This window comes from Hyperolius riggenbachi, chromosome 5, assembly GCF_040937935.1.
Source record: "Hyperolius riggenbachi isolate aHypRig1 chromosome 5, aHypRig1.pri, whole genome shotgun sequence".
Taxonomy (NCBI): Eukaryota; Metazoa; Chordata; class Amphibia; order Anura; family Hyperoliidae; genus Hyperolius; species Hyperolius riggenbachi.
In genome coordinates this window covers 396031811-396059032 of record NC_090650.1, presented here as the reverse complement: position 1 = coordinate 396059032, position 27222 = coordinate 396031811, and the positions used below count along the sequence as shown (strand labels likewise).

Here is a 27222-nt window from a genome sequence, read left to right as displayed (position 1 = left end):
ACAGGCCAGGTGTCAGTGTAGGGTTAGTGTTGGTAGGTTAGTGTCTGGCAGGCAGTGAGAGGCCAGGTGTCAGTGTAGGGTTAGTGTTGGGTAGGTTAGTGCCTGACAGTCTGTAATTGGTCAGTTTTCAGGGTAGGATTATTTATGGGCAGGTTAATGTCTAGCAGGTCAGTTATAGGCCAGGTGTCAGTGTTTGGTAGGTCAGTGTCTGGCAGTCCGTGAGAGGTCAGGTGTCAGTGTAGGGTTAGTGTTGGTAGGCTAGTGCCTGGCAGTCAATTACAGGCCAGGTATCAGTATAGGGTTAGTGTCTGGCAGTCAGTTACAGGCCAGGTATCAGAGTATGGTTAGTGTTAGGTTAGTATCTAGCAGTCAGTGAGAGGCCAGATGTCAGCGTAGGGTAAGGGTTGGTAGGTCAGTTTCTGGCAGTTACAAGCCAGGTATCAGTGTAGGGTTAGTGTTGAGTAGGTTAGTGTCTGGCAGTCAGTGAGAGGCCAGGTGTCAGTGTAGGGTTAGTGTTGAATAGGTTAGTGTCTGGTAGTTAGTGAGAGGCCAGGTGTCAGTGTAGGGTTAGTGTTGGTAGGCGAGTGTCTGGCAGTCAGTTAAAGGCCAGGTGTCAGTGTAGGGTTAGTGTTTGGTAGGTTGGTGTCTGGTAGTCAGTGAGAGGCCAGGTGTCAGTGTAGGGTTAGTGTTTGGTAGGTTGGTGTCTGGCAGTCAGTGAGAGGCCAGGTGTCAGTGTAGGGTTAGTGTTGGTAAGTGAGTGTCTGGCAGGCAGTGAGGGGTCAGTTTTCAGTGTTGGATTATTGTTGGGTAGGCTAGTGTCTGGCAGTCAGTGAGAGGCGAGGTATCAGTGTAGGGTTAGCGTTATGTAGGTTAGTGTCTGGCAATGTCAGGCCGGGTGTCAGTGTAGGGTTACTGTTGGGTAGGTTAGCATCTGGCAACTAGTGATAGGCTTGGATTCAAGGTAATGCTAGTTGTGAGTACCAAACTCAAGTATCCCTTATACATGTCTATCCGTCTATTAGATTTGCGCCATAATTATCCATAACATTTTTTCAAAATATACTTTGATAAACTAAAACAAGTTTATTTAGGTTTTTTTGTTTGGGTCTTAAAACTTACTATAAATGCAACGAGGTTAAACACCCTCTGAGCCCAAGCTGAACCACCTCCTGGGATATGCTGAGAAACTAGGGCACAGTGGGAAGCAAAACTCTTGCCACCTAATCGGAAACATTATGTAAAATTGGAGTCCACAGCCGCTGAATTCCTTCTATTCTCCTGAGTTCCCCACTGCCCCAGCCTTACTACAACAACTAATGTGTCATCTGCTCAAGATCGGGTGTCAATGCATCATTGTTCTGGCACATCAACTGTTAGCGCGATACGGTTTTGAAATTCCATTGATCATTGTGTCGTCATCATTCTGGGATCCAAACCGTGTTTTTATTCTGGGAATCTGAGAATACACGCATCACTATGGACAAAATTCAAATATAAAATGGCCATATGGTTTCACCAGCACAAGAATGCTTTTGCAGCCCAAAAAACTAATATGCATAATGCTGCTCAATAGAAATGGTCAATGAGTTACAAACCATTCCTGCTCGCAAGAAAATATTATGCAAAAAATGTATGCAGCTTAGAATTAGGCCAATCAGATGGACTTCCTGGTTTTGATTGGCCCAAATCCAAGCTGCATAGAATTTGCATGCAAGCAAGAATTATTTGCTTATCATCGACTATCCGAATTAACTCTTGGAGTAACTAAAGTAAAAGGCAGAGAGTATGTGTTCTTTTATTATTATTATTTAGTCCGAAATCAATCGTTCCCGTCGAGCCGTTCGTGCGGAAGATTTTGCTCGATCGCCGGCGGGTCGGGAGTGCGTCGATAGCGGCGTTCGAATGCCCGACGACCGACGCAACACAGCGGCAATACATTACCTGCCCCGGCCGGCGCGAGTCCTCCCGGTCACCGCCGTCTCTTCTCCGCTGGGCTCCAGGGCTGCAGCTTCACTGAACTTCCTGTCCCGGCAGGAAGTTCAAACAGTAGAGCGCCCTCTACTGTTTAAACTTCCCAGGACAGAAAGAAGTGAAGCCTGCCAGTCCGGAACCCAGCGGAGAAGAGACAGCGGAGACTGGGGGACACACGCCGACCGGAGCAGGTAATGTATGCGGGCCTGCGGGGGGTTTCATGTTGAAATCGATTTACAATCTGTTTGCAGTAAAGGCAGCTATACGATCCCTCTCTGATCAGATTCGATCAGGGAGGGATCTATCTGTTGGTCGCATCTGATGGCAAATCGACCAGTGTATGGCCACCTTAACATACAATTCACATCTATTGAAAAGCACATAGCTGGTGGAATAAATGCTAGGTCTTCATTTTTGGTGTACTGCAAGTGCAATTTGCATGTAAATGCATGAACGGCAGCGCCCACCTCCAATATATATACAGTTGTAGCCAAAATTATTAGCCCTACTTCTGAAATTAGTCAGCACTCTTGATTTCGCCATGAAAACGACCATTAACAACAAGTATTGTACCATGTTATCCATCAGTAAAAGCAAGAAGTTTTGAATTAGGATGATCCCATTTATTGGCTAACTTATGCTGGATCCGCACCACACAACTTTTCACAGCAATTTACCTGCCCGATCGATTATTTCCAGCATGTCCGATCTGAGGATCGATCGATTTTTGAACGATTTCCATTAGTTTCTATGGAAATCGCTCATAAAATCAATCGATTCTTAGATCGGACGTGCTGGAAATAATCGATTGGGCATGTTAATCGACCGAAAAATTGTATGGTGCAAATCCAGCATTAGAGGTAAATAAAAAGTCAGCTTTCGGCTAATAAGCCTTCTTGACACTTTGCTCCTGTATATTGACAAGGTGTTGAAACACACAGCTTATATATGTTACGGCCAGAACCCGAAGTTTGGCCAGAACTAGAAGTGGCCGGCCACTTCGGGTTCTGGCCGGCCAATGCGCGAACTGGCCGCTGCGCTGCGGCCAATGTGAGAAATGAAACAATTCCTGTAAGGTTTAATGTGATGTTGTGGCCGCAGCGCAGCGGGGGCAAAAAATGTATCACACATCTTTACTTTATTCAATGGCATTAAGCCGCCCGGCTTTTTCCTCTGCCTCTCTCTCCTCCCCCCCCCCCCCCCCCGCCTCTCTCTCCCCCCTTCTCTTATGGGCACAGCCGGGCGGGGACACGCGTGTCCAGGAGAGTCGTTCCTCGCGGCAGGAGAGCAGAGCGGGGAGGCTGCAGACATTGCTTCTGCCAGCACCCGCTCTGCAAGAACGGCAGGATTCCCCTGCCGCGACGAACGACTCCGGAGGGACACGCGTGTCCCCGCCCGGCTGTGCCCATAAAGAGAAGGAGAGAGAGAGGCGGGGGGGGGGGGGGGGGGAGGAGAGAGAGGCAGAGGAAAAAGCCGGGCGGCTTAATGCCATTGAATAAAGTAAAGATGTGTGATACATTTTTTGCCCCCGCTGCGCTGCGGCCACAACATCACATTAAACCTTACAGGAATTGTTTCATTTCTCACATTGGCCGCAGCGCAGCGGCCAGTTCGCGCATTGGCCGGCCAGAACCCGAAGTGGCCGGCCACTTCTAGTTCTGGCCAAACTTCGGGTTCTGGCCGTAACATATACACTGGACATTTGGTGGAGAAACAAAGTCTTTTGAAAACATAAATAACTTTCAGTAGATGCCCTAATTACAACTTCAGGAGAGTCTCACAGGGATGGTAGCTAATTTATGACAAACAGATAACACTACTTGTTTGCTAAAACATTAAAAAAAAAAAAAAAAAAAAAAACACTTGGAGAAACTGCTCTCCTATTGTTTCAGCTTTCTTTTAAAGAGAACCCAAGGTAGTTCCATGAGGGGAAGGGCAGGGGGGGGGGGGGGGGTGGCAGATGGGACACAGAGGCATGTTCTCTGCCTCATGCAATGAGTCTGTGTCACCACACCGCTGCTCTCTACCCCCTGCAAGCTGTGAAGGAGAGACAATCTCTCATTCCAGCATCTTGACCCAGAGGTCACAAAGGAGCAGCGTTTTTTTTTTGCCGCTACCTGATCCACTCAGCCCTCCTGGATAAGGTAGCCTACTTTTTTTTTTTTTTATGAGCCTACCTCGGGCTCTCTTGATGACTTGGTGTGATTTTGGTAACTGTGGTTTTTTTCCTGGGTCCCTATAAGTACATCATACGCCGGGACCCCACGTATCCTCATAATTGTTCTAAGACCTTCAAATTAAAAGAAGTCCTACAAATTCAAAAAACTGTACTGTATAAACACTTCCCTGCAAACATGTCTCAGATTTTACACCTGTGATCATCAGTCATTAACAGGAAGGACCTACAGGCACTAGATGTGGAGAGGAGGAATGAACAAGACACAGACTAGTAGAGACAAGACCTGGAAAATGGACAATATTAATTATTACACACAGACATGAAGCCATAATGGGGAGACAGTTGGAATTTTCCCTTATGTATAAACACACTGCCAGAAGACGCCATATGTGCTGGGTACATACCATGCTCTTCACAGGGCACCTGCAACCGGTGAGACTCCATGCTGAGTGACAATATGGTGACACAGAGTCCCTCCCCCCACCATGTTAGTGACAGGATATGGCAGCATGAAAGGGTTAGTGACAAGGTTTAGCGCTGGGCACCCTAATAGCTACATTTCACAGAGACATGAAAACACTGAATTCTCAGAGACAGTCATCCATTACAGTAATTCACAGAGGCAGCTCTCCAGCTCCCCCTAGTGTACAGACATCCTAGATGGATGGCAACTATAAGGGGTTTAAATGTACATAAGGCCTTTAAATCAGTTTACTCTACTTGAAAATTCTACACAGTATCCATGTGGTGCTTAACTGCTCCAGTGATTACCTCACTGAGGGCCCTTTTCCAAAGGTGGCTTATCTGTGCACTCAGTGAGCTATTACCAAGCAGCAGCAATCAGTTGCCAGGCATCAGCAATCAGTTGTTAGAGTTCAACAGTCTTTACACTGCCCATAAACTGCTTGTGGGAAAGGGCCCTTGCTAAACTATTCCAAATGTGGCCTGTTTAGTGGATGTACTGTGGGCATTGAGAGTATTGATCACTGTGGTAGTTCCACCTGTTGACCCTCCTCTCACACTTCCTCTGAACCCTTCCCCCAATATCATTTAACAGTTACCCCATTATGTCTCCTACAAAAGCAGAAGCAGAGCAGAAGAGGAGATAGATAGATTAGCAGCAAGGCTCTGCAGACTGTACCTTTGGTTCTACCTTTATCCCCAGTACCTGAGGGTGAAATCAGGAAAAGAGAGTTAGGAGTTGGGATACATTGGAAATGTGGTGAAATTTAAAGCTATTCTGGCTATATCCAACCTCTCCTTCTGTGATTTCTGTATGGTAACCCGGTAAACATTAGAACTGGAGGCGTTGGATGGATATTAAGATGAAATGCTGATGGGGTTTGTTGGAAGTAAGAACTGGTGGTCAATAGATAGAAGTTAAGTTGCATCAAGTGTGTGGAGGGCAGGACCTGGTGACTACAAGTCAAAAGGTTGTTATGAGTTGTCAGAGTTCGGGGTGGCATTGCTAGCCCCTGGCGGGAAGAGGGCAGGTTTCCTACATTGGGGAACAGAAAACTGTGGCCACTGGTGGGTTGTTCTGGGATTCAGAATTCTAGCACTGCACAAATGATTCAGGAACTCATGGAGGGGAAGGGGAGTCGTAAATTGACAACGTTTAAAAAAAACCCCAGAAAAAAAAGGACTTTTTGTCTTAATACTGTAAACAAGGAGAATACACACAAAAACCTAAATCAAAATATTTGGTGTAGTTATCTTCTGCCTTGCGAAACGGCATAATTTCTCTCAGGTACAAATGATAAAAAATGTTGGGAGTTTTTAAACTTACTTGAATTTCAGTAAGTAGGTTTATCCAAATCTCCAAAATCAGAACGTGACAAGAGTACTGCAGTGGATTTAGGCAGTTTTCATTGCTCTGTCTTGATGTTGAGTTTAGGACTTCTTCCAGCACTCGTAATTATTTTTCTTTTGCTGAAGATAGTCCTTTAGGACTATTGACTATTGTCTAACTTCAGAATCAACCAGACACTTAATGATAATGCATCATGGATAAGCATCTGCCTGTTCTTACTATTATTGAGGAGACCATTCATTTTGACCCTGAACTTTGTGTGTAAAAATGCAGCCTCCAAACCTGCAAGAAATGTACACCTCGCTTACAGTTACCTTCAGACACCCATTTTTGTACAACTCCTCAGCAAACTGCTTGGTGTTAAAGGCAAAGGTTTCAAATTTGGACTCCGTAGCCCAGAGCACCTTCTGTCATTTTTTTTTACAATTTTTAACTCATTCCCTACTTTCTTGTGCATAAGGGAATTGTTCAGCCTTCTTTAATGTTGCAGGCATGGCCTTCATAGAAATTAGTATTTCATGAAGAACATTTTTAACCAAACTTCTCTGACTTGTAGAGAGGTGTACCAGGGTCTCACTGGTTTCTGACAGGTGTGAGCTGATGGTGTAACTGGACATATCAGAACTTTTAGGCTACTTTCACACCAAGACGTTGCGTTTTAGGTGACGTTAAGGTCGCATAACGTGCCCCTAACGCAACGCGTGGTGGTGTTGAAGTTGGACGTCAGATTGAGCTGCGTTATGCAGCTCTCAACAGCCACTCCAGGATAGTGATGGGAAGTCTGGATCTTTTTTAAAAATTCGAATCATTCGAATTGGATCATTGAAAAGATCTGGATCTTTGAACCGAATCATTTGAATCATTTTACTAGGGAAGCAGACTGGGTGAAATGACAAGCAGGACAGGACTTTCCCTGCACTGTACATTCTGTATGTTCCTGTTTCCTCCAGACAGGCATCCACTGTGAACCGAATCTTTCATTGTGATGATCTGGATGATTCGACTCACAAAAAAGATCCGGATCAAATGAACCGTACCTGATCGTACACTATGAGTCCCACCACGAGTCACCACAGTGCAGTGAATATTAATTAGCCATGTGGCTAGTCACTGAGCAGGTGCAAACAATCTAACTCAGCTCTATAGGGGTATAACGTACAGCATGCTGCACTTTCATTTAATGTGCAGCGTTATACCCTAATGCAACGTGTGCACTGTGAACAGCACATTGGTTTTACAGTGATGTGAGTTAGGCTGCGTTACTGGCTGCTGTAACGTGGGACTTACATCCTTACGTCCCACTGTGAAACCAGCCTAAAGGCAAGTTAACAAGATGCATCTCATCAGCTGCTCTACATTTTCCTGACTGACTATTGCATTTTCAGCTATCAACACTGCCTACTTCTTTGCAGTTTTATAAGTAGCATCCCAATTCTTCTATATAAGCACAGTATTTCAAATATCGGCCAGTGAGGCCTTGCTGCTGCTATATCTTATTGCTTTGTTCAGTCTTTCCACTGTGTAAGGTTTTTTATGTTGCTCTGTCTTCAGCAACCTCAGCTTGTTGGTTATACAAGGGTTTTCTTTTGGTACAATAATTTAATTTCTCCCACAAAGAGTCTACTTGACAATTTAGTTTTTAGCTTGCAAGTTATCTTGGTTTTCTTTAGTAGGTTTGATATAGCAGCTTAGTGGGCCACTTATGCCTGCAAGTTCCATTGCTGTTCAAGTGTTCCTGAGAGAATTCATGCACTTTTTAAAACTGAAAAAATACATTTGGCGGGAGTGGGGTTAGGCCCAATTTCCACTAGTTATTACGTTTCCATTGTGTTTTGAAAAATGCATTCTCACTGACTTGAATGAGAATCGTGGCAAAATTGTGGCGTTCAATGTTACTGTGATCTTTCAAAATCACAGTGATTTTGCCAGGATCCTTATTCAATTGAATAAGAATGTGTTTTTCAAAACGCAAACAGCAGATACACAAACACAGCCAGTGGAAATTGAGCCTTAGGCTTACTTCTAATTTGAACAGCTCCCTTGGTCTTTTAGCACCTGGGAGCAAGGATTGCTAGCCAGTGGCAAAAATATTTGAGATGTATGGAGTACCAGAGAGGAACAGCCAGTCAAAAAAAGTAGGCTTCAGAAAATCATCTTATTAAGAATGAAGGACATGGAGCATGGGAGGTTGGATGGGACGACATGTATGGGGCAAAATAGTCTGGTGGTTAAGGTGCTAAGGTACGTGGTTATGAGGTTATTTATATGGGTAGCGTGCATCTGAGGAAGGTGCCAGGATGGTGGGCAAGTGGAGTGTTTTGCTACTGGGGAACAATGACTGGTGACAAGAAGGCTGGAGGATCGCTTCCTTATTTTGTGGTGGAGCAAGTTCTGGTTATCAGTGGTGGGAATTCTGAATCAGAAAGACAGCCATAAGGGTCACTGACATGCTCTCACCTTTGTATGGAAGTATTGGAAGACATTCCTTAAGATATCAGACTCAATTCGTGGTAAAACAAGTTCTGTGGGAGCATAAACTGCCACATATCCGTAACACAGGATCAGTGCACTCTTTATCTTCTCCAGGTCACCATCCGTCCGATCCTGAAACAAATAACAGAGTTCTCAGCATGGCGTCCATTTATCCTGTAGCGGCTCTACAAACAATAAACCTTACTGCCCAATGCCGAGAATTCAAATATAGGCATAATGCGACAGGCATTCTCTACACTCACCCCATGATCAGCGTGGTAGTGGTGTCAAGCGGCAAAGTTAAATGGGGAGAGCATGTAGCGTGTGTACGGAGCTTTACAGTTTTACTCAGGTTCAGATGCCATGCACTGATGAGAGCCAGTTTAATCCAATACCGCTTTCTGCAACAGCGCAGGAGATAGAGAAAAGGCCAAGGCACTAGAACTTATTTTACATCATTAGGCATCTATTAGTGCACTCATGTAACAAAGGTGCCTGGAAAAGGAGGGCGGGGGGATTCCTGCTAGTAGAATATCTGTAAAATTACCATTATTCTGCTACTTAATTCCAATTGAAAATACTGGTAATGATTACAGATATTTTACTATGCCTTAACCTAGCCCTACTCTCACACAAAACCCTCCCTTTACCACTCCACTCCCTCTACTGATGCCTAACCTAAGACCTCCCTCTACTGATGCCTAACCTAAGACCTCCCTCTACTGATGCCTAACCTAAGACCTCCCTCTACTGATGCCTAACCTAAGACCTCCTTCTACTGAGGCCTAACCTAAGACCTCCCTCTACTGAGGCCTAACCTAAGACCTCCCTCTACTGAGGCCTAACCCCCAAGACTTCCCTCTACCGTTGCCTAACCCTAGGACCTCCCTTTACCGATACCTAACCCTAAGACCTCCCTCTACCGATGCCTGACCCCAAGACCTCCCTCTACCGATGCCTGATCTTGAGACCTCTCTCTACCGATGCCTGATCCTGAGACCTTCCTCTACCGATGCATGACCCTGAGACCTCCCTCTACCGATGCCTAACCCTGAGACCTCCCTCTACCGATGCCTAACCCTGAGACCTCCCTCTACCGATGCCTAACCCTGAGACCTCCCTCTACCGATGCCTAACCCTGAGACCTCCCTCTACCGATGCCTAACCCTGAGACCTCCCTCTACTGATCCCTAACCCTAAGACCTACCTCTACCGTTGCCTAACCCTAGGACCTCCCTTTACCGATACCTAACCCTAAGACCTCCCTCTACTGATGCCTAACCCTAAGACCTCCCTCTACTGATGCCTAACCCTGAGTCCTCCCTCTACCGATGCCTAACCCCAAGACCTCTCTCTACCGATGCCTAACCCCAAGACCTCCCTCTACCGATGCCTAACCCTAAGACCTCCCTCTACCGATGCCTAACCCTAAGACCTCCCTCTACCAATCCCTAACCCTAAGACCTACCTCTACCAATGCCTAACCCCAAGACCTACCTCTACTGATCCCTAACCCTAAGACCTCCCTCTACGATGCCTATCCCACAGACCTTCCTCTCCCTAGGCCTACCCTCCTTACCCCCCCCCCCCCCCCCCTAGTTGGTGCCTAACACTTAACCCACACCCTGAGCTCACACTTGTGAAATTTCAGAATGTAAATCTGGGTGTGGAAAGATTTTACAATGAGCAAACACTGACTTCATAATTTATAAATAAATAGTGAAAAATTAAGCAATTTTAATCATTACATTTTATTCAGTAAAGTTGCTCTTTAATAAAAAAAGAAGGTTACAAAAGTGTATGGTCAATTTTTACAAGCCTAGAGTTAGACTTAAACAAAAAAATCTTGGTAAAGAAAACAGTTCAGCTCTATACACATTGCAAGGAATAATGGCAAACCTCATTTCAGTTTGTTTTATGTGTGCATAAAACACAGAAATTCCACCGTGTTTCTAAAAGGAACTGGCAAGATGGAAGGTCAAGGTTTGCGGCCAGTGAATGCATTAGTGCAGGTGCTGAAAATGATGCTCTGTATAAGCGCATTACTCATGTGGTGAGGTAATAGTTTGATGGAACTTTGTACTCCAAAGAGTTGTGTTATCAAGAAGTGAAAAATAAGAAGTCATTTTTTTGGGGGGAGGGTTGATGGTTACAAACAAAGAGAAAATAAAAGTAAAAAACCCAACAAAACACAGCATGAAGTGCCTAACTAAGTTGATGACAATTTTAACAACAAACGCAGATTTGCCACTAAAAAACAACCGAAGCGAGACATATATGGAGGCTGACATGTTTTTTCCTTTTAACAATACAAAAGTTGCCTGGCAGCCCTGCTGGTCTATTTGGCTGCAGTATTGTCTGAATAACACCAGAAACAGGGTATATGGCTAAAAGCATTAGAAGCAGAGGATCAGCAAGATAGCCAGGCAACTGGTATTGCTTAAAAGGGAATAAATATGGAAGCCTCCATATTCCCCTCACTATAGCTGTCCTATCGCGAAAATCGTAAAATATATGTAAACGCATACAAATACTGTAAGAAGTAAGTTTCTTCCATATTAAAATAAGCCATAAATTATGTTTTTCCTATGTTGCTGTCACTTGCAGTAGGTAGTAGAAATCTGACAGAACCGACAGGTTTTTCGACTATCCCATCTCCTCATAGGGGATTCTCAGGGTTTTGTTTATTTTCAAAAGCACTTAGTGAATAGGGGTTGCTCTGTCCAGCTGCCAATAAAAGTGTGCAGCGAGCAGGAAGGCTGGCCAGCATCATTGTATAAATCCTTTTCAGGGAATGTCTTTATAAAAAATAAGAGCCTTGCTAAGAATCCCCCATGAAGAGATGGACTAGTTCAAAACCTGTTGGTTCTGTCAGATTTCTACTACCTATTGTGACAGCAACATAGGAAAAAAGTAAAAAGAAAAGCTAATTTTACTCAGCAAGAAAAATACTTCTTTGTATATGTTTACACACATTTAAAATCTTACAATTTTTCGCAATAGTCGTCCTTTAAGGCTCTCTTCACAAATTTTCTGCAAAAAACCCCACATAATAAAACTGCCTACATATATTCTTTTTCATAATGGACTTGAGGATCATGCATGTCGATCGAAATGCAAATTTTCACAAACTCGCATGCAAAGTTAATTACATACAAATTCATGTAAATTATCTTCATTGATATGCATGGAAAAATCAGAACACGAAAATTCACCTAAAAAATAAACAAAAAATAAAGGAATCAGATGCACAAAATGCAAAGTGCAGAGTCCCAAATATGAAGAAAAAGGTGCAAAAATGCTGCCAAAAATGGCAGAGATAAGTGTTGAGGCACCCTTAAGCTAGTCTGTGTCTAGTCACATGACCACGTTATACTATAATTTAGCCATAGAACAGTCATATGAAAGCTAAAAGGTACCATTTGGGCAATCTGCCTGTTAAACTATCAGATAGTGTATTTATATCCAAGGCTGGAGTTGTGCTTTAAAGTGCAACTGAATGTTTGGCAGTTGCAGAAACAGGAGACCTGATGACAAAGTTCCCATCATACAAAAGGATTACGGTATACATTCTGGACGTTATGTTTAAATGTGTTTGCATACAAAGGAAGCCGAGTGGACTTCTTGAAGTTTTGCGCATCATCTTTTAGAAATGGTTGATTGTTAAGAGCCACCTGTGAGCTGTCAGGTTAGAGATCTGCTTTTACCATCTCTAAGAACTGTGCTCTTCCCCCCCTCCCCTTACGTTTGAGGTTAAAAAGCTAGAAGGTGAAACAGTAACCACACAGTGATCACACGTTACAGTTCCTGTACAGATGATCCGACGCCCCCGTATTCTACTACACAGTCTCAGAAGCCCCCTCCCCCTGGAAAATACAAACAAATCTTTCCATTCTTTCCAGAGGGAACACAATACTCTGCTGAAACGATGAGCAGGAAGCACATTGGCCAATCCCTTCGAGAGGAAATGGCAGCCATCTTATCCACCCCCTAACCTACAACATAACACTGCTAGTCTGCTATGTCCATTAGAGTCAGGTCTGAAGATTGAATTAACATTCCCCACGTAGAGCGTCACCACTATGGCGGGAGGGGGCTGCAGATCCAACCTGTAAACAACTTTCTGCGCTTTGCCGACAGCGCCACGGATAACGTAGCTGGACGGGTTTCGGAGGAGGACGCCACCAATCCATAACGTTTATGTGAAAATCTGGCAAAACGATTGAAAAAAAAAAATTAATACAAAGGGCAACTGGGTATTGATAAGGGGAAAATATCTGAAGTAAACCTGTTCTATCGCGAAACTTCCAGACCGCAGGAAGCGATTTACAGGCACCTGGAGAGATCCTCTATTCCTTCCAAAACATATTACTGAAGAGAGACTATTTTACCAACTTGGACATTCGCCCTAGTCACAAAGATTTAAGGGTCCAATGCGAAGGCCTTTAATGGCTCCTTAAAGGGTACCTGAGATGGATGAGAGAGGGGAAAAAAAATACATACCTAGGGCTTCCTCCAGCCCCTTGCACGTCATCCTCCGCCTCCTGGTTTGTCTGGAATTGGCCCCGGAAAGTCCTACAGCCAGGGCTAGTCTGCGCAAGCACAGTCCGTCTGCATGCGCTCCCATGGCCAGGAGTATTCTGGGCCTGTGCAGCAGTACTGAGCATGAGCAGTACACCCCAGACTGGAGGACTTTGTGGGGCCAATTCTGGACGATCCAGGAGGAGGAAGAAGATGGTGAGAGAACGAGCGGCATGAAGGGGGCTGGAGGAAGCCCCAGGTATGTATATATTTTTCTACACAGCCCATCTCAGGCTCACTTTAAAGCAAGTAAGGCAGAAAGCTGGCACATCCAATATAATTCTCAATTTGTTTTGTATAAAAAATATCCAATGTTTCGGAACCACGTAGGGCCCCTTTATCAAGGCAAGGTTTGCTCGTAGGCAACAATTACTTTAAAGCAAACCGGAAATGAAAATAAACTTATGAGATAATGAATGTGTAGTACAGCTAAGAAATAGAACATTAGTAGCAAAGAAAAAGTCTCATGTTCTCCAGTACAGGAAGAGTTAAAAAATGACCCACTGGGTGGAATAAAGTCCTGTTTTCAGAAGCACTTTAATAACCAAGAAACATTGAGAAACAGCTTGAGATAAGGTTTTACTGCAGGAAAATGTTTGCTTTGCTTCAAGTTTGGTTTAAAGAGAAACCGTAACCAAGAATTGAATTTCATCCCAATCAGTAGCTGATGCCCCCTTTTACATGAGAAATCTATTCCTTTTCACAAATGGATCATCAGGGGGCTCCGTATGACTGATATTGTGGTGAAACCCCTACTACAGAAAACTGTGAGGACCATGGTCCTGGCAGTTACCTGTCTGTGAACCTCATTGCATTGTGGGAAATAGCGGTTTACAGCAGTTTCCAACTGCTAAAAAAAAAACAAGCAGCATCTCCTTCCACTGACATCACCTGCCAGCAGTAAAAATGTCACCATGTGATAAATGTCAGAATGTAAATCAGGGAGAGGAAAGATTTTACAATGGGCAAACACTGACTAAATCATTTATACATCATTATTGTAAAAATAAAGCATTTTTTTTATTACATTATTTTCACTGGAGTTCCTCTTTAAAGGGGTTCTGTGGAGCCTTAAAAAAAAAAAAAAAACACTTACCTGGGGCTTCTATCTTCCCCCTGCAGCTGTCATTTCCCGCGCCGTCCTCCTACAATCATCCGTTCCCCGCCGACGGTCCCGGTCTAATTATTCATCTAAGCAGACTGCGGCTGTGCGGCCTTAGCCGCGCGCATCATCGGGCGCTTACTGCGGAGTTGCAGTACGAGAAAACCTCATACTGTACCTTAGCAGTAAGCTCCCGGAGACCCGAGCGGGAGCGAGCATTATTTGTCTTGTTAGACGAATAATTAGACCACACCGGCGGCGGGGAAAGGAGGCTAGTAGGACGACGGCGCGGGACATGACAGCTGCAGGGAGCCGATAGAATCCCCAGGTAAGTGTCTGTTTTTTAAAGCCTCCACAGAACCCCTTTAAGCAACCACTTGCCTATTAAATAAATGGGGGTGCGCTCAAGCACCAGAGGACACAGGCTTAAGCCAAGTACACACAAGAGATAAAAGTCTTTGGAAAAGTAAAGCTCAAAGACCAATTTTACCCCCTTCCATGTAGCATGAGAGCCATACCTACACAGTCTATTCTATTAAGCTGAGAACACCCATCAGATAAAAATCTTCGCAAACTGAGGAATTCATCTGTCACATAGGTTTGTCAGGGAGGTATGAAAGATTGGTCTTTCTAAAGATGCTGTACACATGCAAAAAATCAGTTCCTGCAAAATGCTTCCATAGTCTATATTATCTGGAGAGCTCATACACACCTTGTTTAAAGAGACACTGGAGCAAAAAAATTAATTATGATACAATGAATTGGTTGTGTAGTACAGATAATTACTAGAATATTAGAAGCAAAGAAAATATTCTCATTTTTATTTTCAGTTACATAGTTTATTTTATAACATTGCATCATTCTCCAATATTTACAGTTTAAACACTCCTCATTCTAAATGATTTTACAGAGCAGGCCAGTGAACTTTTGACCTGTCCTTTGCAGAAGAAAAAAAACAATACAATGACTGACAGTTGAGATAACTAGCTTCAGAAGACAGAGCTCTCTGCGACTTTGAAAGTCGTGGAGCTCAGTGGCTCTTTTGCACAGATAACAACTGGAGTTCCTTAACTCTTCCTATACTGGAAACGATATTAGACTTATGTCTCTGCTCCTAATGTTTTATTTCTTAGCTGTACTACACATACAAATCATATTTTTTTTCGCTTCAGTGTCTCTTTAACGGACAGTCATCTGCATATAAGATCCACTGAGATGAATCTGAAATATTGAGAGATAAATATCTTTCGTCTGGCTCTTTTGTGAACTTTTCTTTACAAAGATTATCTGCAGATTTTCCCTTTGATCTTTCATTTTTCAAAGATTTATCTTGCGTATACCCAGCTTTAGCATTCAAAATCTGTGGCAGTTGTATAATACTACAACTACATGGCAGTTGTAAAATTGGCCAGTCGTCTGCAGATAAAAATTGGATGTGTGTATGGACCTTTACCTTTCCGTTAAAGGAGTGATCAGCCAAAATCTAAAAAAATTAGCTTTACTCGCCTGGGGCTTTCTCCAGCTCCTTGCAGTCGACTGTACCACACTGACCACTCCGCGCCGCCGTCCTGGACTCCGCGCACGGTGCGGAGGCCGACCCCGAGGTCATCCTTAATGTGCCTGCGCGAACCGCCACTTTCAATCAAGCCCACGTTGTACGTTGCTTACTGCAGTATGTGGGCTTGATTGACGTTGGCGGTTCGCGCAGGCACAGTGAGGACGAGGTCGGTGTCGGCCTCTGCACCGTGCAGGGAGACCGAGACGGCGGCGGAGAGCGGAGCGGTCAGCGTGGGACAGTCGGCTGCAAGGGGCTGGAGAAAGCCCCATGTGAGTAAAGCTCATTTTTTAGATTTTGGCTGATAACTCCTTCAACTTCTGCTTGTACATAATGCCCTTAGAGGTCAATGGGCCCCCCAGATACACCTTGGGGAGTTTGCAGGCACCACTTTAGAACTTTTGTGGTCTAGTTACAGCTCGTCACCTGGCAGGTTCTCTTTAACCTCAGCACCGCACAATAACAGAGGAATGCCAGAAAGCGCCGTAAAATAACTCTGCACTAATAAAGAGCTCATTTGCTCGAAAGCTACTTTGGCCGATGCGTTTTGATTCTCTTTTACGTGTGTAATAAAATATGCCGAGTTTAGGTTACCGTCTCTTCCTGGAAGATCAGCCCACACAATTCACATAAACGTCAGGAACCGCCCCCATCTGCTGCACCATAACAGAAACACACATGTATCCCCGCCATAAAAGAAATATTTACACAGAGACATTATTGATATCACACATGCACAGTGTTCCTGAATACAACATTTATGAGCATACCTTTTATATTTCTTTATTGGAGGTGGGGGGGCGTTAGCCCGTAACAGAAGGAAATTATCAGCGGCTAGCATTGTTCCTGTTTACAGTTACAAGTGCCACTGGTGACCTACCAATCTGTCTGTGTAGCAGCAATATAGATCCTCTGGCTGTGATGCTTTGATTTGTTCTGAGTCTAAACTAGTCAGCTACTCGTATAAGTTTCAGGTAAGCGATATATAAATGGCTGTAGTCAGATGATCAGCTTAAAGAAACCCTGAACTGAAGATTAAAAGTCAAAATAAACATACACAGGTCATACTTACCTCCTGTGTAGTCTACTCCTCAATCTCCTTCTCCTTTCCTGCGTCCTGTTTTTCCACTGTGATCAAGGGAATTCTCCATCCTCCATTTTGAAAATGGTCATTACCCCCTAACAGCTTTCTGGTCAGCACACTGTTAAACTGTCATATCGCCCACTTGAGCCATAGGAAAACATAGATATTACTTGGCATGTCAGTTGTCCTCTCAGCTATAACTGACAGCAACTGATAAATAACTGACAGCAACTGATATATTTCAATTCTGACAAAATGTTGTCAGAACTCAAAGTGATCAAAGTCAGAAGAAAATGGTGCGCTTCTGATAGGAACTAATAGCAAGGTAACTATGTAATGTTCATTTGACGTTACCTCATGTTTTTATTTTTAATAATTTTACTCAGTACAGGTTCCCTTTAACAGCCAGAACTATTTCCAATATTTAGAAGCAGCACAGTCCCAGTATTTCATAGTGATATTAGGTGCATTTTAAAAGGGAATATCCACCAAGTTGGGGACAGTTTGGAGGTGGCCATTGCTGGATATAAAAGATACAGTTTCACTGAAAATAATCCCTAACCCGAAAATAAGCCCTAGCGGTGCAGCACCGATCAATCACCAGCCCGGTCATCCCAGCACACAGTAATGTGTACAGTACACACGCAGTGCGGTAGCATACGGTACCTTTGGATCAGCACAAGGGAACAGGAAATGTTCTGCTTAGAGACACTTCCTGATGCGTTATTAGGTGCAGCCACCTCGGGTGCTGGAACTGCTGAAGCTGGCCACCCACTCTGCTCCTCCTCCTGGCAATCTGCACTGGGGCATCCTCAGCAAAATCACTGCAGGGTTTAAGTACCACTTCATAGAAATATAAGACATCCCCCTGACAATAAGCCCTGGCACATCTTGTGGAGCAAATGTTAATATAAGACACTGTCTTATTTTCGGGGAAACATGGTTTGTGTGGCATAATATCAGTTGTGCACCTAATCCAAGAGAATGATCTTGAAGAGGAGCTCCAGTGAAAATAATGTAATAAAAAGTGCCTAATTTTTACAATAATTATGTATTAATGATTTAGTCAGTGTTTGCTCATTGTAAAATCTTTCCTCTCCTTGATTTACATTCTTACATTTGCCACATGGTGACTTTTTTACTGCTGGAAGGTAATGTCACTGCTTGCTTTTTTGGCAGTTGGAAACAGCTGTAAACAACTATGTCCCACAATGCAACGAAGTTCACAGACAGGAAATTGTCAGGAACATGGTCCTAACATCACACTGTGGGAGGGGTTTCACCACAATATCAGCCATACAGAGCCCCCCGATGATCCAATTGAGAAAAGGAAAAGATTTCCCATGGGAAAGGGGGTATACTGATTGGGATGAAGTCCAATTCTTGGTCACGGTTTTCTCTTTAAGGTAGATGGGCAAGGTGCCAGGCTCTCTCACATGAATATAAAGGTGGCTATAGATTAATTGATTTTTTTTTTACCAGAAAAATCTGATCAATTTTTGCGCTTGATCAAATAATTTTAAAAAAAAGTTAAGATGTGAAACAGAGGCGCCAGCAGGATAAAAGTTGATAAAATCTTTAAAAGTGCTCGGAGGAAGTGGTGGACTTGCCTCCCAAAAGCAGACAAGAGATCCTGTCTTCATATAAATCAAAACATTTATTTTACGGTACCCCAAACAACATTGCAACGCGTTTCGCAGGTCAAGCCCGCTTCATCAGGCAAAAATTGGGGATAACAGGAGATCTGTAGTAACGGATTTAGCGCCTCACTGAGAAAATTAAAAAGGTATAAAAACAAAAAAAGCAATACAAAAAGAACCAGAAAAAAAGGCTGTGAAAAAAAGGTCTATACACACTTAGGATAGCGAGTGATGATAAATGTGGCTTGAAATCGCCAAACCCTTACAAGTGAGAGAACGAAGTTTCACATGCACATATCTCTTCTTAAAGGACAACTGCAGTGAGAAGAATATGGAGGCTGCCATATTTATTTCCTTTTAAATACCCATTGCCCGGCAACCCTGCTGATCTATTTGGCTGCAGTAGTGCCTGAGTAACACCAGAAACAAGCAGGCAGCTAATCTTGTCAGATCTGACAATAATGTCAGAAACACCTGATCTGCTGCATGCTTGTTCAGGGTCTATGGCTAAATGTATTAGAGGCAGAGGATCAGCAGGATTGCCCGGCAACTGGTATTGTTTAAAAGGAAATCAATATGGCAGCCTCCATGTCCCTCTAATTCAGTTGTACTTTAACCAATGTTCCTACACTAACTGTGTGGCCTACAAAAAAAAAGAAATCTCAGGCAACAGGAAGTAAGCTTTACACCTGCCATTTATAGGATGGGAATCGATATCAGCCAATAGGAAATGTGAAGCTGTGGGTTTTGAGCTCACTAATCCAGTATGCCACCTAGATGACAGATTAAAGAAGCAAGCTATGCCGCCCCTTGCCCTAGAATGCCAACAACACACTGCCCCGAGACGCACAGTACTTCTGTACCTTGAAAATATTGAAGATTCCCATGTTTTTCTTCATAATGTCAGATTTCAGGAACTCTGACAGCTTGTCCAAGGTGTCGTCCAGATGGTGAGCTGAGCAGATTCCAAACGCAATGGCCAGACCCTGAGGAGGAGAAAAGCACTGATCATTTCACACAAACGGTCACTGAATGGAGACAACACAGTAGCCATCTTGCTGGGCCAGCCATAGGATTTCCTACAAAAGCCTGTAATCTGTATAAGCCAGTCACATGATCACAGAACATCAAGGTACTTTATTAGAGAGGCAGTCAAACCCCTCTCAGAAGTTTAAACCAACCTAAAAAAAACATTCAATGGCTCCCTGTAAGGGAATACATTGGGCCCATTTATAAAGAGCTGGCTCTCTGACTACAGATCCCCAAAGTAGCCAAAAAGAGACAATCAGTACTCTGATCGCCAACTATAAATATCCTAAAGCCTATAAATATTCCGTTGATTAATTCACTTCAACAGAGCTTTGGATGGAGAAATGAGATGAGCTAAAATAAAGCATTGACCTGCGGTCAATAATAAAATCAATAGGCTTAATAAAATCAGGCCTATAGCGAGCGGCGAACTCACTCACTTCCTTGATCCACCGCTCGCCCCGTGACTTTCTGCAATACAGCACACTGAAGTACAGAGGGCAGCATTGCAGGAAGTGAAACGCAAGAAAGTGAGTGAGTTCCCCGCTCGCTATAGGCTTGATTTTAAGGAAACTAGTTGGAGGGGGGGGCGTGGAAGGGGGGACCCAGGTGAGGGAGGTGGGTACAACCCTCCTCCCTGCCGCTGTGCCCACTGCCCCCCTTCCTGGCTGCTACCCCCTCCAGCAGGCGGCCGCCAACCACCCACAGACAGGGCTGTGACACTGGAAACGTATACTTTTCTTTGTCATATGGTGGCCACTAATGATCCAATCGTTTTCATCCAATCTTACCATTTCTATGCAATATAAGGGAACTGCCTAAAGTATGCATCCAATATACTCACTCAATTTACCCTTATACTATATAGATTTGGTAAAATTGGATGAAAAAGATTGGATCATTAGTGGCCACCTTAAAACTGTCTGTGTAAAACAGTGATCTGCAAACTTGGCTCTGCAGCTGTTAAGGAACTACAAGTCCCAAAATGCATTGCAGGAGTCTGACAGCCACAGTCATGATTCATAAAGACAAATGCATTGTGGGACTTGTAGTTCTGCAAACTTGGCTCTCCAGCTGTTAATGATCACTGGTGTAGAGGGAGATCCGTTTTTGCATTGGGTTTTACTACCCCTCCGTGTATCCGGGGTCCATGAAAAACCTACAAATCTGGACTCTCCGTTCAGCTTTTTAAACCGGATCCGGTTTTGAAGTGTGTGAAGACTGCAGCTATTTTTAACATTGGTATCCGTGGCTCCGGTTTTGGTCTGGGCCAAAAAAAAAAAACCGGAGCAATGGATATGTTTTTAAAGCAAGTGTGAACCGACCCTTAAAATGTTTAAAAAACAAATATGGATTTAAAAATTTGTGAGGACAAATAAAAAAAATAGGCAAAACAGCCCATAAAAGCCTACAGAAATGATGACCTTTATAAATGGTCTCCTGTAAAGCTTGGTACACACACCCAATTTTTATTGGCCAATTTTACACCTCCATGTAGTATGAGGACCAACAGATTTTGAAAACAGCACTATGAACAGATTGAGTAGGTAAACTCATATTACATGGGAGTGGTAAAATTTGCCCCATCATTGGCCAATCAAAATTGAAGGTGTGTACAAAGCTTAAAGCTGGCCACTAACGGTCCAATTTCTAGCGAAAAATCATTAGAGCGATCAGAAATTCTGATCGGATTGGTTGTAAATAACCTCCATTGGTGGACACAATCGATTATGAACGAGTGAAAAAAATGTCGCCCGAATGAATTTTCGTTGAACGAAAATTTGGATTTTCTTGGTGGTCGTGATAGATAGGAAGCAATGATTGGTTAGTTGATGGTGTAGTGAACGATTTTTCGTCCGATCAGAATTTCTGATCGCTCGAACGATTTTTTGCTAGAAATTGGACCGTTAGTGGCCAGCTTTAGTATGATCTGCATGGATGGACAACTGCTGCCACTGACAGATAACAGCACATGACTGACTTGGCATGTAAGTAGCAGGCGATTACCTCTCTCTCGGCCTCATCCTGGTAGCGGGCATTGCCCAGCAGCTCCTGGAGCTCTTTTCTCACCACTTCACGGTTGGCACAGGCACCCAATGCAGTTCCTATGCATTTATACAGGAAGTTCTAGGAAGAAACAGAGGATGATGAAGAGCAACAACGCCACCCAGTGGAAATCTGTCATCAAGCCAAGATACCTGCAGCATTTATTTCTATTTGTATTTTAAGCTAAAGTTACAATTGTACACATGGTGGGGGTCCAAATTTATCCACAATCATTATATAGACATCCTTCCAGTCTCTTTTCTGTGGGGGGGGGGGGGGGGGGGGGATTTTGTAAGCTCAGTGGATTATTGAGACAAAGGGGCTGATGGCTGGCGAGTGTCCTGGTTAAGGGCTCTGCCCAGGGATCGAATCTCTGCTCTACCGATTCAGTAAGAAGTCTTTGGGCAAGACTCTCTACCACCCTAGTGGCTGCAGCTATGGCGCTTTGAGTCCACCAGGAGAAGAGCGCAAAGTATATGTTCTGTGTCTATTAAAGAAGGCCCCAGATCTCGTTCTCTGGACATCCTAGTTAGAAGGACTAGTTTACTTTTCCTGTTGAAATTTGAGGGTGCAGACAGACATCGCTGTACTTATGTGCGCAAGCACAGTTATACTTCAAGGCTGCTCACAGGGAAAATCGAAAAGCCCTAAAGCCTGGGGCCCACAGAAGGGATTTCAGCTGCAATTTGGAATCGCTGGCGACCACCAACTATTCCCAAAAGCTCTATGCTAATGAAAGCATATGGAGGGGATCAGGGATGAGCTCTGCAGCACTCCGGTGTTCGGATTCTAAATATAGATTAAGAGTTGTGGGCAGGGGCGTAGCAATAGGGGTTGCAGAGGTAGCAACCACATCAGGGCCCTGAAGGGTTTTCCCTCAACTACAGTATTAGCTCGCTTTTGGTCCTGTGCTCATAATAATCACTTCCATAGATGCATTGTATAGTAGTAATCATTAACAACCTGCTCCCCATCCCCTTCTTGCACCTCTGACACTGTAGTTGCTATTGGCAGGTTTTGGTGCGCCATATCAATTGTTATGTATAGAGTGCTTGGGGGGCCCAATGTAAAACTTGCATCAGGGCCCACAGGTCCTTAGGTTGGCACAAGAGTAGAGAGTGGTGATGTTATTTTTATGGAGTTATCAGTCAGAAATCCGACTGTGCCAACACTGACCTTCTCCACTGAGGAACTGCTGTAGTTGCTGAACTGCTTTCTCATCTCCTGCGACAGCTGACATGTCCAATCGTCATTCCCCACCGCTTGCAGAGTGTCCATCAGAAGCTACAAAACAACGCTTACATAACCATACAGTAAACCAATTCACATACCACTAAATGAAACAAAACACTTTTTTTCTGGATACTTCACCTTAGTTTCAGTAACGGTTTGATTAAATGTGTGTCCAAGGCGAACCTTGGGTATGAGAACACTTACATACCTAAGAGGGAAGTCTCTGGATCCTACAGAGGTTTCCCAAGCTGTTCTCCAGTGCCATGTTGCAGAGTGTGGAGCCCCTCCACAGGTTTCTGATAAGGGCTTGTCGGAAACAAGATCAGGGCCACCCTCCTCTTCAGGTCAGCATGACTGTACTGAGTCTTCAGTTCCGTGCTACTGCACAGGTGCGGGTGCAGCACAGCCACATGCATGCAAGAAGCAGCACAGCCACACTCGTGTTAGAAGAGAAGTGCACCCAGTGTTTAGAAGGGTCCTGGCGACAGCAAGGAGGACACGGGAAGTCTTCGCAGGATCCAGAGGCTTCACTCTTTTTCGGCAAGTAGGTTTCTGAACCCCAGCTTTGGCTCGGGTTTTTTTTAAGGTGTGTAGGTAATCAGCTTTCAGCAACCGATCCTGGTGGTGGGGCTGCCAGCTAAAGCTCCCAGTCACACTAACTTTTTGGGGGGGGTTCATTCCCTTCCATTCAATTTCCACCGCAAGGCAGCAGTGCTAGTTTCTGGTTGGCCCTGGTTACCCCGGTACTTGCTATATTTTAGGTTGCGAAACAAGGAACGCTGGCTAAGGAGGCTTCAGATGGGAGAGCAGTAACCCCACACAGTCTTTGATTCTCTTTAGTCATCATGTTCAGAGCTCCGGTCAGGCCTTAAAGAGTAACTGTCAGGCTACAAAAGCTAATTTAAACCTCTATTCTCCTGTGTTAAACAGTTTAGAAGGAAGCCAAAAAGGCATTACTGAAGATAAAAATCTCTCTTACATTTGATGTGTGCTTATGAGCAAAGCTGTTATTCCCAAGCTCTTAAGAAGACGCAAGCCGCATACCATACTGCAAAGCATTCTGGGGCTCTCCCCTCAGCTGCTAATGAGAAGTTACAGGGTCAAGTAACAATAGCATGTAACTCAGTCCAGCGCACAGCACTGATAAATCTCCCGGCAGAGTACACTGCAGGAGTCCGCTATTGTTCCTAGCCACATGGCTCATTAATATTCACTGCACACTAGTGTTATTCAGTACGAGCTTTTCTGTGATCAGGAAGCAGGCAGGACATGATGACACATTTGGCTTCATAGGAAACAGACAAACATGGAACCTGCCATGAGCTGTCAGGAGCATCATTCTCTGCATATACTATATAAAAATTCTGTGAAATCCAAACGTGGACAGTGAAATACATATGTAATGTAAGTACAGCCTATATTTAGCTACTGATATATGTGTTTATTTTCTCTGAGACCTTATACCTAACAGCTCCTCTTTAATGGCTACCGTAGCGGCACGTGGCCTATAAAGACCCCACTATCCTTCATCCCAACAGGCAATCTCTTAACCGATGTTGCCAAGAGCAAACAAAAAAAAAGGCAGCAAGGTGGGTACTAAAACTGGGCTGAATTATTTAAAAATATATAAATATATAAATATATATATATATATATATATAAAAATATATAAATATATATATATATAAAAATATATATATATATATATATAAAAATATATATATATATATATATATATATATATATATATATATATATATATATATATATATATATATATATATATATATATAAATATATATAAATAAATAAATATAAATATATATATATATATATATATATATATATATATATATATATATATATATATAATTCTTGCCTGTGTGGGGGGGAGCTACTGGATCTAAAAATATGATCTACTAGATGCTCAGCAGTCTTGTAGAGGCTACTAGGTGCTCGATAAATCTCAGCACTCTTGTAGAGGCTACTAGGTGCTCGATAAATCTCAGCACTCTTGTAGAGGCTACTAGGTGCTCGATAAATCTCAGCACTCTTGTAGAGGCTACTAGGTGCTCGATAAATCTCAGCACTCTTGTAGAGGCTACTAGGTGCTCGATAAATCTCAGCACTCTTGTAGAGGCTACTAGGTGCTCGATAAATCTCAGCACTCTTGTAGAGGCTACTAGGTGCTCGATAAATCTCAGCATTCCTGTAGAGGCTACTAGGTGCTCGATAAATCTCAGCACTCTTGCAGAGGCTACTAGGTGCTCGATAAATCTCAGCACTCTTGTAGAGGCTACTAGGTGCTCGATAAATCTCAGCACACTTGTAGAGGGTACTAGGTGCTCTATAAATCTCAGCAGTCTTGTAGAGGCTACTAGGTGCTCGATAAATCTCAGCACACTTGTAGAGGGTACTAGGTGCTCTATAAATCTCAGCAGTCTTGTAGAGGCTACTAGGTGCTCGATAAATCTCAGCACTCTTGTAGAGGCTACTAGGTGCTCGATAAATCTCAGCACTCTTGTAGAGGCTACTAGGTGCTCGATAAATCTCAGCACTCTTGTAGAGACTACTAGGTGCTCGATAAATCTCAGCACTCTTGTAGAGGCTACTAGGTGCTCGATAAATCTCAGCACTCTTGTAGAGACTACTAGGTGCTCGATAAATCTCAGCACTCTTGTAGAGGCTACTAGGTGCTCGATAAATCTCAGCACTCTTGTAGAGGCTACTAGGTGCTCGATAAATCTCAGCACTCTTGTAGAGGCTACTAGGTGCTCGATAAATCTCAGCACACTTGTAGAGGGTACTAGGTGCTCTATAAATCTCAGCAGTCTTGTAGAGGCTACTAGGTGCTCGATAAATCTCAGCACTCTTGTTAGGGCTACTAGGTGCTCGATAAATCTCAGCACACTTGTAGAGGCTACTAGGTGCTCGATAAATCTCAGCATTCCTGTAGAGGCTACTAGGTGCTCGATAAATCTCAGCACTCTTGTAGAGGCTACTAGGTGCTCGATAAATCTCAGCACTCTTGTAGAGGCTACTAGGTGCTCGATAAATCTCAGCACTCTTGTAGAGGCTACTAGGTGCTCGATAAATCTCAGCACTCTTGTAGAGGCTACTAGGTGCTCGATAAATCTCAGCACTCTTGTAGAGGCTACTAGGTGCTCGATAAATCTCAGCACTCTTGTAGAGGCTACTAGGTGCTCGATAAATCTCAGCACTCTTGTAGAGGCTACTAGGTGCTCGATAAATCTCAGCACTCTTGTAGAGGCTACTAGGTGCTCGATAAATCTCAGCACTCTTGTAGAGACTACTAGGTGCTCGATAAATCTCAGCACTCTTGTAGAGGCTACTAGGTGCTCGATAAATCTCAGCACACTTGTAGAGGGTACTAGGTGCTCTATAAATCTCAGCAGTCTTGTAGAGGCTACTAGGTGCTCGATAAATCTCAGCACTCTTGTAGAGGCTACTAGGTGCTCGATAAATCTCAGCACTCTTGTAGAGGCTACTAGGTGCTCGATAAATCTCAGCACACTTGTAGAGGGTACTAGGTGCTCTATAAATCTCAGCAGTCTTGTAGAGGGTACTAGGTGCTCGATAAATCTCAGCACTCTTGTAGAGGCTACTAGGTGCTCGATAAATCTCAGCACTCTTGTAGAGGCTACTAGGTGCTCGATAAATCTCAGCACTCTTGTAAGGCTACTAGGTGCTCGATAAATCTCAGCATTCCTGTAGAGGCTACTAGGTGCTCGATAAATCTCAGCACTCTTGTAGAGGCTACTAGGTGCTCGATAAATCTCAGCACTCTTGTTAGGGCTACTAGGTGCTCGATAAATCTCAGCACTCTTGTTAGGGCTACTAGGTGCTCGATAAATCTCAGCACTCATGACATCTTGATAAACAGGCTACAGGAATACTGCGGCATTGATGGCATAGTTCTTCAGTGGTTCCAATCCTTCTTGAGTGGCAGAACCCACAAAGTGTCTATGGGGCCCTTCCTGTCCACCCCTGTATCACTTAGGTATGGGGTGCCCCAGGGCTCAATCCTCTCTCCCCTGCTTTTCACGATTTACATGTTACCGCTGGGAAAACTAATCCAAAAACATGGCCTGACATACCACTGCTATGCAGACGACACTCAACTATATCTTTCCTTCAAGCCTGGTGTGACAGACCCAACTCTAACTATAAACGCCTGCTTACGTGAACTACAGCAATGGATGAATGACAACTGGCTGAAACTAAATGCAGACAAAACTGAAGTCCTTCTGATAGGAGGGCAGAGCATGATAACAAAACAACTTAACTTGCAGTCTTCACCACTGGGAATAGGAGGCACGGATCTGCGCAGCTCTGATCATGTGCGTAGCCTGGGAGTTCTAATTGATTGGGATTTAAAGTTCAGAACTCAAATCTCTGCTGTGGTGAAATCATCCTATTTTCACCTGAAGAACATTGCAAAAATCAAGCACCTCATACCCCCAGAAGATCTGCCAACCTTAGTCCACGCCTTCATC

At 43.8% G+C, this 27222-nt stretch overlaps 1 protein-coding gene across 4 annotated transcripts in view; it reads right to left on the bottom strand.

Annotated features, from left to right (window-relative positions):
• MROH1 (maestro heat like repeat family member 1) overlaps window positions 1-27222 on the bottom strand; it is a 228522-nt gene that overhangs the window by 92007 nt on the left and 109293 nt on the right. For 3 of the 4 annotated variants that reach the window (XM_068237842.1, XM_068237840.1, XM_068237841.1), the window contains exons 19-23: window positions 22649-22756; window positions 21434-21553; window positions 19261-19383; window positions 8421-8567; window positions 5292-5318 (exon numbers count right to left, since the gene is read on the bottom strand). In XM_068237842.1, the coding sequence (XP_068093943.1) occupies window positions 5292-5318; window positions 8421-8567; window positions 19261-19383; window positions 21434-21553; window positions 22649-22756 (525 nt within the window). The remainder of the gene's footprint in view (window positions 1-5291; window positions 5319-8420; window positions 8568-19260; window positions 19384-21433; window positions 21554-22648; window positions 22757-27222) is intronic. The other variant, XM_068237843.1, reaches the window with a different exon arrangement.